Source organism: Sorex fumeus, unplaced genomic scaffold, assembly GCF_029834395.1.
Source record: "Sorex fumeus unplaced genomic scaffold, SorFum_2.1 ptg000030l, whole genome shotgun sequence".
In the NCBI taxonomy this organism is placed as follows: domain Eukaryota; kingdom Metazoa; phylum Chordata; class Mammalia; order Eulipotyphla; family Soricidae; genus Sorex; species Sorex fumeus.
In genome coordinates this window covers 9,157,027-9,172,561 of record NW_026606087.1, presented here as the reverse complement: position 1 = coordinate 9,172,561, position 15,535 = coordinate 9,157,027, and the positions used below count along the sequence as shown (strand labels likewise).

General features: G+C 47.1%; 2 protein-coding genes across 4 annotated transcripts in view; both read right to left on the bottom strand.

Moving 5' to 3' along the window:
• The window catches only part of DENND2B (DENN domain containing 2B), a 198,761-nt gene that overhangs the window by 64,772 nt on the left and 118,454 nt on the right, over positions 1–15,535 (bottom strand). The window lies entirely within an intron of this gene.
• On the bottom strand, positions 6,724–8,338 carry LOC130025109 (N-alpha-acetyltransferase 11-like). Its single transcript, XM_056116024.1, has one exon. The coding sequence runs from the start codon at positions 8,127–8,129 to the stop codon at positions 7,452–7,454; it is 678 nt and encodes a 225-aa protein (XP_055971999.1). The 5' UTR covers positions 8,130–8,338; the 3' UTR covers positions 6,724–7,451.

Below are 15,535 nucleotides of genomic sequence, written 5' to 3'. Positions count from 1 at the left end.
GTCAAGGCACCTGATAAGGAAAGCCCCAATCAACACAGAGGGTTTCTGCTGACATCTGCATCCCGTGGACAAATGCAGCAATCTGCCCCTGCTAGCGAACAGTGTGGAAGCAGCCTGAGGGGAAGGAAAAGGCTGGAGAGGGATGGAGCTCCATGGTGGGCCCAGAGGCTGGTTCCAAGCCAGGAGTGAATAAGTTAGCCAGGTCCAGCCTGCTTACCTGGCCCAAACAGCCGCTCCATAGACTGACTCCAACTCATGTGACCTTCTCCCTGACCTCATCCAGCCTCTTCTCCTCACCCCCAAGGCCAGGCCAATTTGCTCCCTGGCAGCACTCCCATGGAACGGCCTTGTCTTTCATTTCCTCCTCCCTAGGTCTCAGCAGTCACTCCTGGGGTCACACTCCTAGGGGCTTAACAAATGTGACTAAATTCGAGTGATTTCCATGGAAACCCAACCCCAATACACATCTACTTTCTGCATCCCAATCCCGGCTCCTTCCAGAAAATAAAATATAAATCTCTCGAAGTGCCCCAAGCCATACAACAGGTCATTAAAAATTTGTAAACTTTTTTATTGAATCACTATGAGATACAGAATTACAAGCTGTTATGATTAGTTTCAACACCCATTCCTTCACCAGTGCACATTTCCCAAGCCATACAACAGGCTTTAAAAAAAATTAATTGAATCACTGTGAGATACAGTTACAAAGCTGTTCATGATTAATTCCAACCCATCCCTCCACCAGTGCACATTTCCCATCACCAATGTCCCCAGTTCCCCTGCTGCCCACTCCCCACCATGGACCAGTCGTCCTAGCCCTTGTTTCTACTGTCTTTGAGTATTATTCACATACTATGGGTTTCTTTTTTTTTTTTTGTAGGAGTACTGCTATTTATTCAGCCACTGATTAGCTGATTGAATTGTGCATGAACTCCACCTTACTTCTTTTTCCCATTTTTTATAATTTTATTTATTGAATCACCGTAAGACCAGTTACAAAGCTTTTGGGTCTAAGTCTTGGTCACACAATGAAACACCCGTACCTTCACCAGTGCCCATTCTCCACCACCAAAAATCCCAGTATACCCCCATCCCACACCCTCCCCCTGCCTGTGGGGCAGATGATTTCCACATTACTCTCTCTCTCTACTTTGATCACATTCACTATTTCGTCACCAGACCCACCATTATTTGAGATTTTACCCCAACACTCAGATCTGCTGAAAAGGCAACAATAGACAATTTGTGTTCTATTGCTGGTTATGAATAACATATGATGTTGTGTGGCTGCAGTAGGGCCATGTGGTTTTGAAATTCCGAAATTTTAACACTTAAATCTGGAGGGATTTCTGCCAAAAGACACTGGGTTTCGAGATCTGCTCCTGAGTCTCTGGGATCATGGCCGTTGAGCAGCTTGATGAGGAGCCAGAGAGGCCGTTCGTGGGCGATGACCTGGGGTCTCGTTGGGGTGGGGAGGACAGGCCCGGCTCCCCCCACCCCCCCATCCCGTGAGACCCAACAAGTCACTGCGGGCCCAAGCCTGACTGTCCAATGGCCTCTGGAGGATGACAGCCACCAAGTCGCCAAAAGGGAGCAGGGGGAGGGACAGCACCCATTCCCCCCTGGGGTGGCCCGGCGACAGTAACCTACTGCAGGGTCCGGACACATTTCTGCCAAAAGCCACTGGGTTTCAAGATTTGTTTCTGAGTCTCTGGCATCAAGGTCGTTGAGCAGCTTGATGAGGAGCCAGAGAGGCCGTTCATGGGTGATGACTTGGGGTCTTGTTGGGGTGGGGAGGACAGGCCCGGCTCCACCCCCATCCCGTGAGGCCCTGTGTGTCTTGTCACTGGGGGCCCAAATGTGACTATCCAGTGGCCTCAGACGGATGGCAGCCACTGGGCCGCCAGGGGGAACAGGCCAAGGCACGAAACCTATTCCCACCTGGGTTGGTCCAGCACCGGTAGCCTACTGCAGAGACCAGACGCATTTCTACCTAAAGCCACTGGGTTCCGAGATTCATTTCTGAGTCTCTGGGATCATGTCCATTAAGCAGTTCAATCAGGAACCAGAGAGGCCCTGCCTCCAATTATACAGCTGAGCCGGAGGTGGTTTGTGGGTGTGTTTCCCACAGACCTAACTTTTGGCCGTTTACTTTCTTGGTAAACTTTGCCCCAAGTTTTTGGGGTCTGGCCAAAGGCACAGCAGCAATTTTGGGGTATCTGGAAGTCTGAAGGCGCCATGAGGCTGCTGATGCACTCGCCTCACAGGTACAGATTGACCTGCTGGCGGCACCATACCCCCTATGGGTTTGTTTCTATCCCGCAAATGAGAGCAATCATTCTATATTTGTCTCTCTCCCTGTGACTCATTTCACTCAGCATGATACTCTCCATGATATCTTCCAGCTCTGCCAGGACTCACTTCTAGAGTTCCTGGGACATTCTGCCAGCCCACTTGTCTCCTGACAGACAGGCCTCCCATCCCAACATGGCTGGCGCAGCTGGAGGACAGTGCTGGCAGGTTCTCCATTCTTCGAACAATACTCAGCACTGAGCAAAGAGTTCTGAGAAACACAAAATGGTGTTCCAATAAATGTCACCTGACATAACTGATGATAAAAGAGGGCTTCTAAGGAGACAAGGACCAGGATATGCTGACAAAGGACCCTAGAAATTTCAGCACTGGTTTTCTCCAAGTGTGTTCCTTCTCTTCCAAAAGTGGCAGCTACTATAAAATGCCTCCCTCAAAGGGGGTTTTCTTGGACCGTAGCTGCCACACAGATGAGCTGCCAGTGGCAGGTCTTTCTTTCTTCCTACTCCTCACCCCATTTTGTTAAACTCTGGGCTCTGAGTTTCCTCAAAAGAGTCCCTATTGTCTTCTCAGCAGGGTGCTGGAGTACCAAATTCTCATCCAACACACCCAGGAGCAAAGGCTGGTCCTGGGAAACTTGCCTCCGTGTGTGTGTGTGTGTGTGTGTGTGTGTGTGTGTGTGTGTGAGAGAGAGAGAGAGAGAGAGAGAAAGAGAGAGAGAGAGAGAGAGAGAGAGTAAGAGAGCATCTCCCCCCTCACCCTTCTCCACTGTCTCCTTTTCAGCTTGATTTTTCTCTGGCTATTTACCCAAAACCTTATCTTTCTGCTGTGACTAAAAGCCAGGGGTTGAAAACGAAAGGGGGAGAACTGAGCTTGAAAAGCTGGGTGGGTGAACAAGAGCTTTAAAAAGGGGACCAGCAAGAATTTCCTCAAGACCACCTCATAATTCCCTCTAAAATCGAAGACCCCTGTTTTCCATCACTGCTTCTCTATAGTTCTTGGGATCTTTTTCATACCAGCCCCCAACTACCGGAATTCTAGATCTTAAAAGTCCTTCAGGCAAGAGAGTAAAGGAGATTATGTGCTGGTCAAGTAGAACCAAGATTTGTTTTGCTGGGAAGTCAGAATTCCTGGGTGTTTTTTAGAGATTCCTATTAGGCTGGAATCCTCTTCAATCATGGGGTGGGAAGGGAGGGAAGATTTTTTTTTGTTCTTGTTATTGAATAATAATGAGAAAAACTTAAGAACTCTTTCCTGTCCACTTATCACTCCCACATCCTCTTTCCCAACTCTCCTCCTCAAAGAAAGCTCTGTAAGTTTGGGGTTTCAGTCTCAACCATTTTCAATCCCTTTTCCTGCCAGATGCTCCTTCTCCACTTCAGTACAGATTCCGTGGTGGATTGGAGTTGGCATTAAATGTTTCCTGAAAGCCTGAAATGGGGTGAGAGTTTGTTAGGCAATTCCAGGCCAAATGAAATCTGGTTGCTTCCAAGATAGTTTTTTTTTTTTTTTTTTTTAATAATTTATTTATTTATTGAATCACTGTGGGAAAAGTTACAGAGCTTTCGGGTTTAGATCTCAGTCATGTAGATACCGAACACATTTCCCTTTACCAATACTCATTTTTAACCCCGAACCCCAATAGACCCCCACCTCCCACCCCTCCCAATTCTTATGAGGCAGATGAGTTCTAGTTAATACTCTATCTACTTTGACTAGATAGATTATTTCGATAGAAGATGCACAATTATTGTTTAGAGTTTACGACCCACCCCACCCCCCCCAATCAGACATGCTGAAACAGCGTTGTGAAATGATTTGCTTTCTACAACTTGGTTTAAGAATAAAATGATGTCACGCAGCCTCGATAGCGGCCGCGCGGTTTTGAATTTCTGCTATTTTACTTATTGACCCTGGAAGAATTTCTATTAAAAGTTAGCTAGTTAAGAGATTGATTTCTGTGCCCTGGAGTCGTGGCCGTGCCGGAGAGCCGCTCGTGGGGGGCAGCTGGCGACCTCGGTGGGGCGTGGGGGACGGCCCACAAAGCCCCCCTTCCCATGAGGTCCCCGCCGCTTCCCCGAGCCCGGCTCAAACCCGCTTTCCACAAGGCTCCCGTGCGGCCGCCATCTTTCTTTCCAGAGAGGAGCGGGCGGGCCGGTCAACGCCCTTCCCCCTCCGGGCAGGCTTGGTGGCGCGGATCAACACAAGTCCATTTGCTTTTCTGCTCCAAGCCCAAGATAGTTTTAATACTTCACCATAGCTGTTCCTGCCAGCCTGGATACTCAGCTTCTCAGCAAACGCCCTAACAAAGCTCTTCCAGGATGTTGGTACCCACTCTTAGAATAGGGGGTAAGTAGAAACACAAAGGACTAGAGTCCACAATGTCCTGACCAGACTCCACAATGTCCTGAGTTTGAGCCTCAGCACTGCACCGTCCCCCAAACACCACTGAGCAGCACCAGGCCACCAGACCTGAGCACTGAACCATCTGCTCAGTTGGCTGAGCATCTCTAGGAATGATGCTCAGGGGTTCTTGGGATACTCCTACCTCCAAATAAAAATAATTATAAAAAACAGAAGGCAGAACAAAAGCTTCTACCACCAAGAACCCCATTCCTGGGGAAATAACCACTGCGTTCTTCGACATCAGCAAGAAGAGGTTGGTGAGTCTCGTAATGATGATGACTCCGAGGCATGGAGTCCAACCTCACACCAGCGCCTTCCTCTGGCCCACAAGGCACGCTAGTCCCCACTTCCTGCCATGAATACCAAAAATACTCATAGCCCCAAGTTTTTGTTCAATCAATTCTTTCTTGCTATCCCCACCCGCTATCTTTCTAAACATCAACTTATTTCTACAGTCTTTCCTGATCCTAATTATTTTTTAATTAATTAATTTTTTTTTTTAGTGAAACACCTTGAGGTACAGTTGTAGACTTACAAATTTTTGTTCTTGGGTTTCAATTATACAATGATCGAGTACCCATCCCTCCACCACTGCCCATCCACCACTGATTCCAGTACCCCTCCCACCCCCCATCCTCCCCATCCCACCCTGCCTTTGTGGCAGAGTATTCCCCTTTGTTCCCTCTCTACTTTTGGGTGCTGTGGTTTGCAAAAGAGGCACTGAGAGGCAATCATGCTTGGTCTACAGTCTACTTTCAGCACGCACCTCCCATCCCGGGAGGATCCTCCCAACACCCTTTATTTGGTGCTCCCTTTTCTATCTGAGCTGCCTTTTCCCCTAGCATGTGCGGCTGGTCTCCAAGCCATGGAGTGAACCTCCTGGTACTTATCTCTGATCCTAATTCTTGACTCAATCATCATCTCTCCCATGCTCTCTAGTTTAGTTCAGTCAAACCTAACTGGTGGTAATATTCTTCCCCTGCTCTACAAAAATCCATGACTTTCTCATAAGAAAACTAGGAAACAGTAGGGACTAAAAGGACTGAGCACGTCTCCATACTTCTGTGTTTCTCACTATAGCAGAGAGAGCAGCCCTCAAGTGTCTAATGAGAACATGAAGACCAGTAAGAAGCCATCTATTAACAGTACGTAAATAAAGAACACTCAAAAGAAAGAGAGAACAAGCTCCAAGACTCTGGGACGATGCTATGATCTACCTCCATCATCACTCTTCTAGGTGCATTTGCTCCCAACTTCACTCAGAAAATAGAATCAGATAGACCCTTAAGAAAGGATCACAGGCTATACTTCACCCCCATCCAAATCAGAGCAGAATTTACTTCCCTGCTCAACACCCTGACATGGCTCCAATCACTCCCAGTAAAAACTACAACTTTTCAATGATTCACCACAATTTTTATAATGATTTTCCAGGCTCTGCACCATCCCAGTCACAATGACCCTCTATTCTTTCCCCTTCTCTCTCCACACCAGCCACTTGGTCTTACTATCTCCTCAAATACATTGGGCACATCCCTTCCTCAGGGCCTTCAGCTCTCCTCCAGCACTCCTGTTTCCCCTGTGTTTTATTTTTCTCCACTGCAGTTATTATCAAGATACACCTTTCATTTCCTAGTTATTGTATTTCCTTAGGTGGGGGACTTGGGTTTTAGGGCCACTCCTGGCAGTGCTCAGGGGCTATTTCTGGAAAGTACTAGGAACTGAACCCAGGTCAGTTGCAAGCAGTCAAAGTGAGTATACAATCTCTCCTGTCCTTTGTTAGATTTCTAAAAGCTCCATGAATCTAGGTATTTTTTTAAATTTTTAATTAGTGAAACACCATGAGGTACAGTTGTAAACTTACAAATTTTTGTGCTTGAGTTTCGATTATACAATGATCAAATACCCATCCCTCCACCAGTGCCCATTTTCTACCACCATGGATCCCAGTATCCCTCCCACCCCGATCCCCCCTCCATGAATCTAGGTATTTTTATGCTTTATTCTCAGTTGTATCCCAACTGCCTAGAACAGTCCCTGGAATACAGAAGCCGCTCAACAATACCTTTTCTTTCTTTCCTTCGTTTTTTCTTTTTTAATTTTTGTAAGTAGAAGTCTTTACCACTTTCTCCCACTGGGTAGAAGGAAACACCTCCCCCCAAAAGAGAGGTGAGTTCCCAGAGGAAAAAAGACTAGTAAGACAAAAAAGAGGAAATAAAATATTTTTACAAAAAGAAAATTAGAAGAACGAGGAGAAAGCAGAAACGAGGGTTAACTTGCTGGTCCTCACCATCCCTTCTAAGACAGAAAACCCAGACAATAATGACCAAAGCAGAAAACAAAGGAGCCGAGAGAATCTGCCCTACTTCTTAGCTGGCATTCCAGGAAGAGACAACCGAGCAAGCCAACCACACCCAGGACTACTACAAACAGAATCAAAGGGCAGTGTGGTGTAAGCGGACCAAGGAAAGTTCGGGTGATGGCAGGCCTCAAACCTTCCTGGTTGCTATGAAGCAGGATTCACGTCCAGGTGCTCACTCATGAGCCCAGCAGGGTAGTGGGAAGCTGTCGGGAGAGAAGCATGAGGAACGACAGGAATTGCTGTGTGCTGTTCCCAGGGCAAACCCTGCAGGACAGACAGGCTTCGCCAGGGCTCCGAGAGCTGACACAGCTAGGCTGGGACACGAAGACGGGCAAAGCTGGGGCAGGCTCCAGGAAGTGCAATGGGACTCTTAGCAGCTGTCTGGGATGTTGGTGCTCTTCGTGGACCCGCACGGTTCCTTGCTGTCACGGCCAATGCGGTGCACGGGGGAGCTCTTCGCCTCCTGGGGGATGCTCTGCTCAGCTGCTGCCGGCGGGGTGCTCTGGATCTCAGGGGCCTCCCTGCGCCCCGGCCCCACGCAGCCACCCTTCTCCTTCAGCTCCTGCTGCCGTCTGAGCTCGTCTGCCATCTGCGAGAGGTCCCGCTTCATGGCAAAGGCGTCCTCCCCGTCGGCATAGTACTTGGACTCCACCTCGCTGACCTGGAAGCCGAGCGTGCTGGAATAGAGGTGCAGGGCGGCCCGGTTACTCTTGCGCACGTGCAGGGACACGTACCTGGCGCCGAAGTTCTCCACCATGGCCCGCGAGGCCTGCTCCATGAGCTTCTGGGCCAGACCCAGGCGCCGGTGCGTACGCTGCACGGCCAGCGAGGTGATGTGTCCATGGGGGGCATCCTCGGGGTCCTCCTCCATCTTGGCCAGGATGTAGCCCACAATCCGGCCATCCTCATCCTCGGCCACGTAGGAGAGCTGCGGCCAGGACAGGCCGTGGTAGAAGTAGTACTTCATCTGGTAGTTCTCGGGCAGGCACAGCAGGTTGCAATGCTGCATGTTCAGCAGGTCGTCCGGCCCGGCACTGCGGATGTTCATAACAGCGGCGAGCCCGGGCTCACGCAGGGAGTGACCCGGCCAAGGAACGGTCAGGGGGCACGGCGGGGCCTCACGAGGTCAATCCGGAGGCTGACGGTCGGCCCGGGGCTGGAGGCTGCAGCGGCAGACGGCGGACGGGTGGAGGACAGGGACTCGGAGGGGCCTCAGCAATATTCTTTTCAATGAAAACATGAACTACACGCTCACAGTGGCCTCCCTGGGCAGTGGGGACCAGCTCTGGGCTGCATTTTCCCGGCGGAGCTGCCTAGTCATGTGTCTTCCTAGTTCAGTCTGACCTGCCCGTAGTAACCACCCCCACTCAGGAAATTCAGAAAAGGGCCCTGACCTTCAAGCATCCGAGAGATCCAGGGTATTGCGTCACCAGCCCAAGAACTCAAACAAAATTGCTCTCTGCAAAGATTACAATATCTGTCCTATTAGGAAACACAAAGTTCCTTTCTCTGGGGCTTACTGGGCCGCAGGCCCTTCCCTGGACACCAGCGATTAGTCCTCCCTGAAGCAATGCAGTCTGAGCACACTCCCTGCGGGGAACATCTGATTATCTCTCTGGAAGATCTTTGTGTTTATCAAAATGGGGCACAAGTCGAGGGAAACACTGTAAAGAAATAAAGAGAAGCTGGAAAAGGCACCTATCTTGGTTATGGGCACCTAACGTTTTCTGTTTGTTTTTGGGGTCACCTACCTGGCACTGCTCAGGGGTTACTCCTGGTGGTGCTCAGAGGATATGGAATGCTGGGGATCGAACCCGGGCTGGCTGTGTGCAAGACAAGTGCCCTACCTGCTATACTACCTCTCCACAGCCTCAAGGCATTTAAGATTTTCCCATGTTTACTTTTATTTTGCAGGGAGGGCATACCTGGCAGTGCTAAATGGCTATCTGCAGTTCTGTAGTCAGGAGTGACCCCTGACAGTGCTTGGGGTCAGTATGTGGCTCTGGGGATCAAACAAGCTTAGCCACATTATCCTGTCCTATCACTCTGGGCCCTTGTTTACATACTTGAATCCTTTGATGGCATCATCCCAATCAGCCCCCTTCTAGCCGTTATCCTTGATAGGCAAATTGAGATCCAGTCAGGTACATTAATTTAAACTGTGATGGGAGTCTGAATATAGAGCTTTGGCAGCAAGGAGAAAAACACCTAAACAGGATGAATGTTAGGAGGGTCACTGAAAGGGATAGGATGGGACATTGGGCTGAATCTCTTAGGACCTGAAGAAGATAATGAAGGCAGATTTTTTTTCACCTGCTCCCAGCTTTATGCTCATGGGTCACTCCTTATTGAACTTTTGGGACCATGAAAGGCCAGGGATAAAAGACAAGACTCAGCCCTTTGAGCTACCTGTCCAGGCCCCAAAAGACACAACTTTAAAAGCAGAAGAAAATACACAAGCCAAAGGGAAGGAGGCCTTAATATTTCTGAAACAGGACCAAAAAAAAAGAACCCAGTGATCCCACACCTTGGAGGAATCTATCCTAAGAACAACATTACAGAGATTAAAAAGAGATATACACACCTATGTTCATTGCAGTGCCATTGCTAAAAGCCAAGAAGAAAACCCACTCAAATTTCCAATGACAGATGAGTGAGTAAAGAAACTGTAGTGCAGACTAGAGCAATAGTACAGCGGGTAGGGCGTTTGCCTTGCACTGGGCCAATCCAGGTTTGATTCCTAGCATCCCATATGGTCCCCCTGAGCACCGCCAGGGGTAATTCCTGAGTGCAGAGCCAGGAGTAACCCCCCAGCATCGCCGGGTGTGACCCCCAAAAAAAGCAAAAAAAAAAAAAAAAGAAACTGTACTGTATGTATATAATAGAATCCTACTCAGCTATAAGTAAAGAAGAAATCCTGTCTTTTGCTACAACTTGGGTAGAATTAAAAGGGTTCAGTTAAAGTAAGTCAGAGGAAAGACAAATGCCAGGCTATCTCGCTCACATGTGGCAGGAAAAGAAAGCAAGGGAATGGACAGAATCCAATGATAATAAATACTTGGCCTTTAACTACAGAAGTGAGGCTGCAATGGGAGGGTGAAAGAGTTAAGGATCAAGTAAAAAAAAAGGCAGACTAGAAGTGACATAAGGACAGTGGCAGATCACTGGCATTTTGATGGTGGTGGAGGCATAATAACCTGTATACCCAAAGCCTAAACATCACCACCAGTGTAACCCTGTTATCTCAACTACACTGAAAAGAAGTAAATAAAAGAAGACTGCAAAAATTCAAAACCAAACCAAACCAGGACATTCGCTCCCACACAAAGCCGTAAGGACAACCATAATGGATAACACTTAAAAAAAGATGTTGCTTGTTCTAAAAATGCCATTTCATAGCTGGAGAAATAGCTCAGGGGACAAAGCTCTTGTCTTGCACGTGACTACCTCAGTTCAATCCCCAATATCATATATGGTCCCCAGAAGCACCGCCAGGATTTACTGAGTACAAAGCCAGGAATATCTCTTGAGCACCACTGGATATGGCCCAAATGCCCACCCTTCACAAAAACCATTTTAGAGAATGAGAAGGGGTCTACAATGTAAGTACCCAAGCTACAGGGCTTAGATTTGAGAGCATGAGGCATGAAAGCCAAGATATCAGAAAGCATCAAGAAACTCTCAAACTGCAGACCTTGGCCAGATCATTAGATCTGAATTTCCTGTTGGAGAAAAGCCCTTTGTTGCTCAGCTCTGAAAACAAACCAAAAAAAGGCCACATCAGTACGCTCCGTTGGTTCTTCATATACATTTATTTCCTTGAACCTAGCTGTTAATCTCTCTATTTCGCGGCTTTAGAAACTGTGGTTCAAGTTAAGTAATATACCCAGAGGTTTTATAGGAAGTGGCAAAGCCCAGAGTCTGGGGAAGCCAGCACTGATCTCTGGGATGGTTACCACACACTAGTCCTTTGGTTTCCATCACATCCTCGGTAGGAAGTCAGCCTCCGTCACAAGCACACCCCTGCACCCCAACTCCATCTGGATAGAATTGGAAAAGAATATTGGCAGAGAACCTTGCCAGCGCCCCCAACTTCTTAGTATTAAAACTATTTTTCTTTGAACCATTTAGCTCAGGGGGTCCTGAACCAACACAAGGTTAATAAATACAGGACACTCTTTTCTTGAGAGCTCTTCAGACCTTTTTCCTCATCATTTTTCCCCACCGGGGGACTTGGGCAAAGGTCGGCTGGAGCAGGCTGCAGAAAGAGAGCCTATGCTCTACATAGTTAACTTCTCAAAGGGCCACGATGGGGGCAGAATCAGCCTCTCTTGCTCTTTTCAACAAAGCCAAGTACTACTTGGCAAATTCAGATTTTGCTTCTCAAACTGTATGCTGACGTGCCCTGAGCACTGCCAGGAACTCACAAGGGCACAGCAAGATATTTCAAATTTTTTTTGAAATATCAGGGAAACAGAATAAAACCAAATATTTATCAGGTACTCTACCAATCCACAATTTTAGCATTAGATTGCATTAGGTTCTTTGTGGTAGTGTCATTTCTTGTTGAAGCTGCGTTTTCACCAGTTTCTGTGATTAAAAAATAAAAAATAAAAAAAAGCAAATGTTTTGTAAAATGTGGTGTAGCACCGGAAATAACGATGGCAGTACTCAACTAGATTCCAAAATGTAAGGCATGATGCAGTGCCTGACGCATCACATAACTTAGAACCGTTAGTTGCTCATGTTCATGTTAAGAATGAAATAAAAGTACTTTTCCTTTCAATTTATGTGTATATAATTTTCAAAGGGCTCTTAGGATGTAAGTACCAAGTTGTTTGGCTATAACTACTTAATAAAACTTAGTTATTTCTCTTGGCCTGTGGGAACTCTGCAAACTTACCAAGGGACCACACACTGAGGATGTGGAAACCTCTGCAGTAGGTGTGTTTCACAGGAGAGAGCTGGCAGGGGCTGCCATTCACTGCCGAGGGCTGGGAGGCAGTGAGTTCTCAGCTCGACTGCATACTTCCACCACCCAGAGCACCAAAGTCACAGCTGCCCCGCTGGCACTCTCTCTCTCTCTGGGCCCAGAGGCAGTGCACATCTGCCTCATGCTCCCAGACTCTCATCTGAACTCCCTCCCTGAGTTCTATTCAGCACCGAGCTCATGAATAAAACAGCTAGCCCAGAAGCCTTAGAGTCAGTGGAAGCCATCCACACATGCTCAGACTCAGTGAGTCAGTGTCCACAGCCAAACTATTCATCCACCCAAAGCAGGAGCGATGGGAATGGGGGGGGGAGCATTCCCACTGACAGCCTGGGCACTGAAAGGCCAAGGAGGCTTTCTGGGTGAAAATTTGCATCAAAATAACTTCTTTGTTCTCCAGGGGTTTCTCGCCTGATAAACTCCCCAACTCCCATTCCTCCCAGGAGTCAAAATCCTCCCTGTGTGACATCACAGCTGTGGAGAGAATAGCCCAGGGTTGTGATGTCACAATATTCAACTTTTGTTAAGTGAGGTGGGGGTGGGGACAGAGAAAGTGACAAAAGGCTGGAACAGAATACAGTTATAGAACTGGAATGTGCATACTTTTTCATGCTAATTCCCCTGGTAGTGGAGGACAGGAGGGAAAAGGCATGCCCTTCCAGCAAGGCTGTGTGGACTACTCTCCACCAAGGGGCTGGGCCAAAGGATAGGCAGGCAAGGGCTGAAAGGAGACCAAAGTAAAGGCATTTTCCAGCCCAGGATTAACCACATATAAAGATCTTGTTAATTCAGGACGTCCTCTTTTCCATTATCCATCACCATGGCCTAGAGGAAACAGAAGAGTCGAACTATAGGAACGACTCCAGGCTGGGATGTTCCATGGACATGAAAGTGGAAGACTGTATTGAGTTGAGGAAACCATCCTGTGTGTGTGGGAGGGGTGGGGGGGGGGGGGGGAGAAGGGGGAACAGACTCACTTTGGACTTTGTCCTGATTATAGTGACCAGGATCACAGAAGCAAGCCACAGGGGAGATGACTATAAAAACTGACAACGTTTAAGCTTGACGAGGAGAAGGCTGTGGATGGGGAGGCTGATGATTGCTTTGAGAATTCTTCAGGACTCTTAAGTGAAAAAAATAATTAAATGTGATTTCTGTGGTACCCAAAGATATGTAAGAGAAGCCAGAATAGCTTTATTGTATTCTTAAATACCAGGTAGATACTATAAATTATTATGGGGCTGGGACATAGTCCCGACTGCTCAGCTGCATGCCAGGCCTCACCTATTACACTATCTTCCCCGTCCCAAGACTATAAATTCTTCTTCATAATTTATCCTAGAACTCATTTTGGGTGACTCATTGTCACCTAGAAAGCAATACATAGCTCACCTGTTTCAAATGAAAGAACAAATGAAGTAAGAACAATGGTCTGTTGAAGCTGTTGAAGTCTGTAAGTGCGAATTCATTTGATCGGTCTATTTTGAATCCCTATCACAAGCCATTCAGTTAAAGACACAGAAGATAAGGCTGGGGATGTGGCTCGGCGGAAGAACACACGCTTCCATGTGTGAGGGCTTGGGTTTGATCCCCGGCAAAAGAGGATGGGGGTAGTCAGTGATAAAGGATACGATTAAACCCTGTAGGTGTATGCACGCCAGTACATCTGCACATAGACCACCACCTACACCCACACATTTTGTAGATTAGCACAGGTAACAGACATTGTCCCTTTTAATATTCTTATTCTCTGTGTCTTAGAATTGACTATGAAAATTTAAGCAGGTATGATCTTTATCAGAAAGTAAAAAGGCTATAGTCAACTTATTGCAACACTTAACAACTCTCAAGCTTGGAAATCTAGAACAAGCTGAAGTTGCCATCTTAACTAGTGAGGCTGCATAGTAAAAGAGCACTGTGCAGGACGAGACTAGACTAGACCAGAACAACTAAGCAGGATGGCTATCAGAGCCCAACCCCTGCCAGCCCCCACATTAACCTGGACTCCTTCAAACAGCATTAAGTAAAAACGGCTGAGTTGGAGTTGGAGCAATAGCACTGTAGGTAGGGAGTTTGCCTTGCATGTTGCCAACCTGGGTTCAATTCCCAGCATCCCATATTGTCCCCTAAGCACCGCCAGGAGTAATTCCTAAGTGAAGAGCCAGGAGTAGCCCCTGTGCATCGCCGGGTGTGACCCAAAAACCAAAAAAAAAAAAAAAAAAAAAAAATTCCTCATCAGCTTCAGAAAACTATCCTGCTTGGAGGCTACTGGAATGATAATCTAATTTCTGCAGAGAAATATACAAAGAAATAATAGCAAGAATTTTGTCGAAGTAAGAAGGCAATGAGGCTAGGGGTGAAGCACACTATAGGTTTGTTCATTATGATGAGAGCATAAAAACAGGAAATAAAATATTAGTTGTATTTAACAATAATGATAAATACACCATGTGTTATTTTCAAGAAGTCCTTAGAGTTCTACACTTTTAATACATAATCAAAACATTTAAATTCCATTTTCAAATTGCCTTGAGGGAGTCTTGCATGATACCACAACACCAGCAAAGCAAATTGCCCTGGAGCTGAATAGATAGCATAAGGGTTAAGGCACTTGCCTTGCACTCTGTCATTTTCCAATTTGATCCCTGGCACCGCATATGGTCCCCTGAACAATACCAGTAGTCACCCGGAAGCACAGAGCTTTGAGTACAGCCTGACCACTGCTGGCTGTGGTCAGACTGAACCAATAAATAGTTAATTAAGATTAAAATTGCTCTCTGGGGCTGGGAGATATAAATCAAAAGGGTTAGAGTGTGCCAGAGAGATGGTACAGAGAGTAACGCATTTGTTTTCCTTGCACGTGGCCAACCCAGATTTGATTTCCAGCATCCCATATGGTCCCCTGAGCACCACCAGGAGTAATTCCTGAGTGCAGAGTCAGGAGTAATCCCGAAGCACCACTAGGTGTGCCCCATAATCAAACCAAAACAAGCAAAAAAGTGGGGGCTAGACTGCATACCTGGCATACAGGGGCCACCCTCCCCCTACCTTCAATCCCCAGCACTACATAGCCCTGACAGCCTCCAATATAGCTGGAAAAAAAATTCTCTAAGTCTTTTGTTTAGTTTTGTTTTTGCTTTTTGGGTCACACCCGGCAATGCACAGGGGTTACTCCTGGCTCTGCGCTCAGGAATTACCCCTGGCGGTGCTCAGGGGACCATATGGGATGCTGGGAATTGAACTCAGGTCGGCTGCTTGCAAAGCAAACGCCCTACCCACTGTGCTATTGCTCCAGCCCCTCTAAGTTTTTTTTAACATTTTAATTTTCTCTGAAAATAACTATCTCTCAATGGTGCTACCTTATTTGGAGCCATATGGTCAAAATCAGGTGTAAATTAGAAAGAAAAAAAAAAGCAACCAAACATCAGAATAAGGCCAGAACAGGTCAGAATTGCCCAGGGTTA

Bases quoted from the DNA above. Each gene is read 5' to 3' on its own strand.
- LOC130025109 (XM_056116024.1), bottom strand. From the start codon at position 8,129: ATGAACATCCGCAGTGCCGGGCCGGACGACCTGCTGAACATGCAGCAT.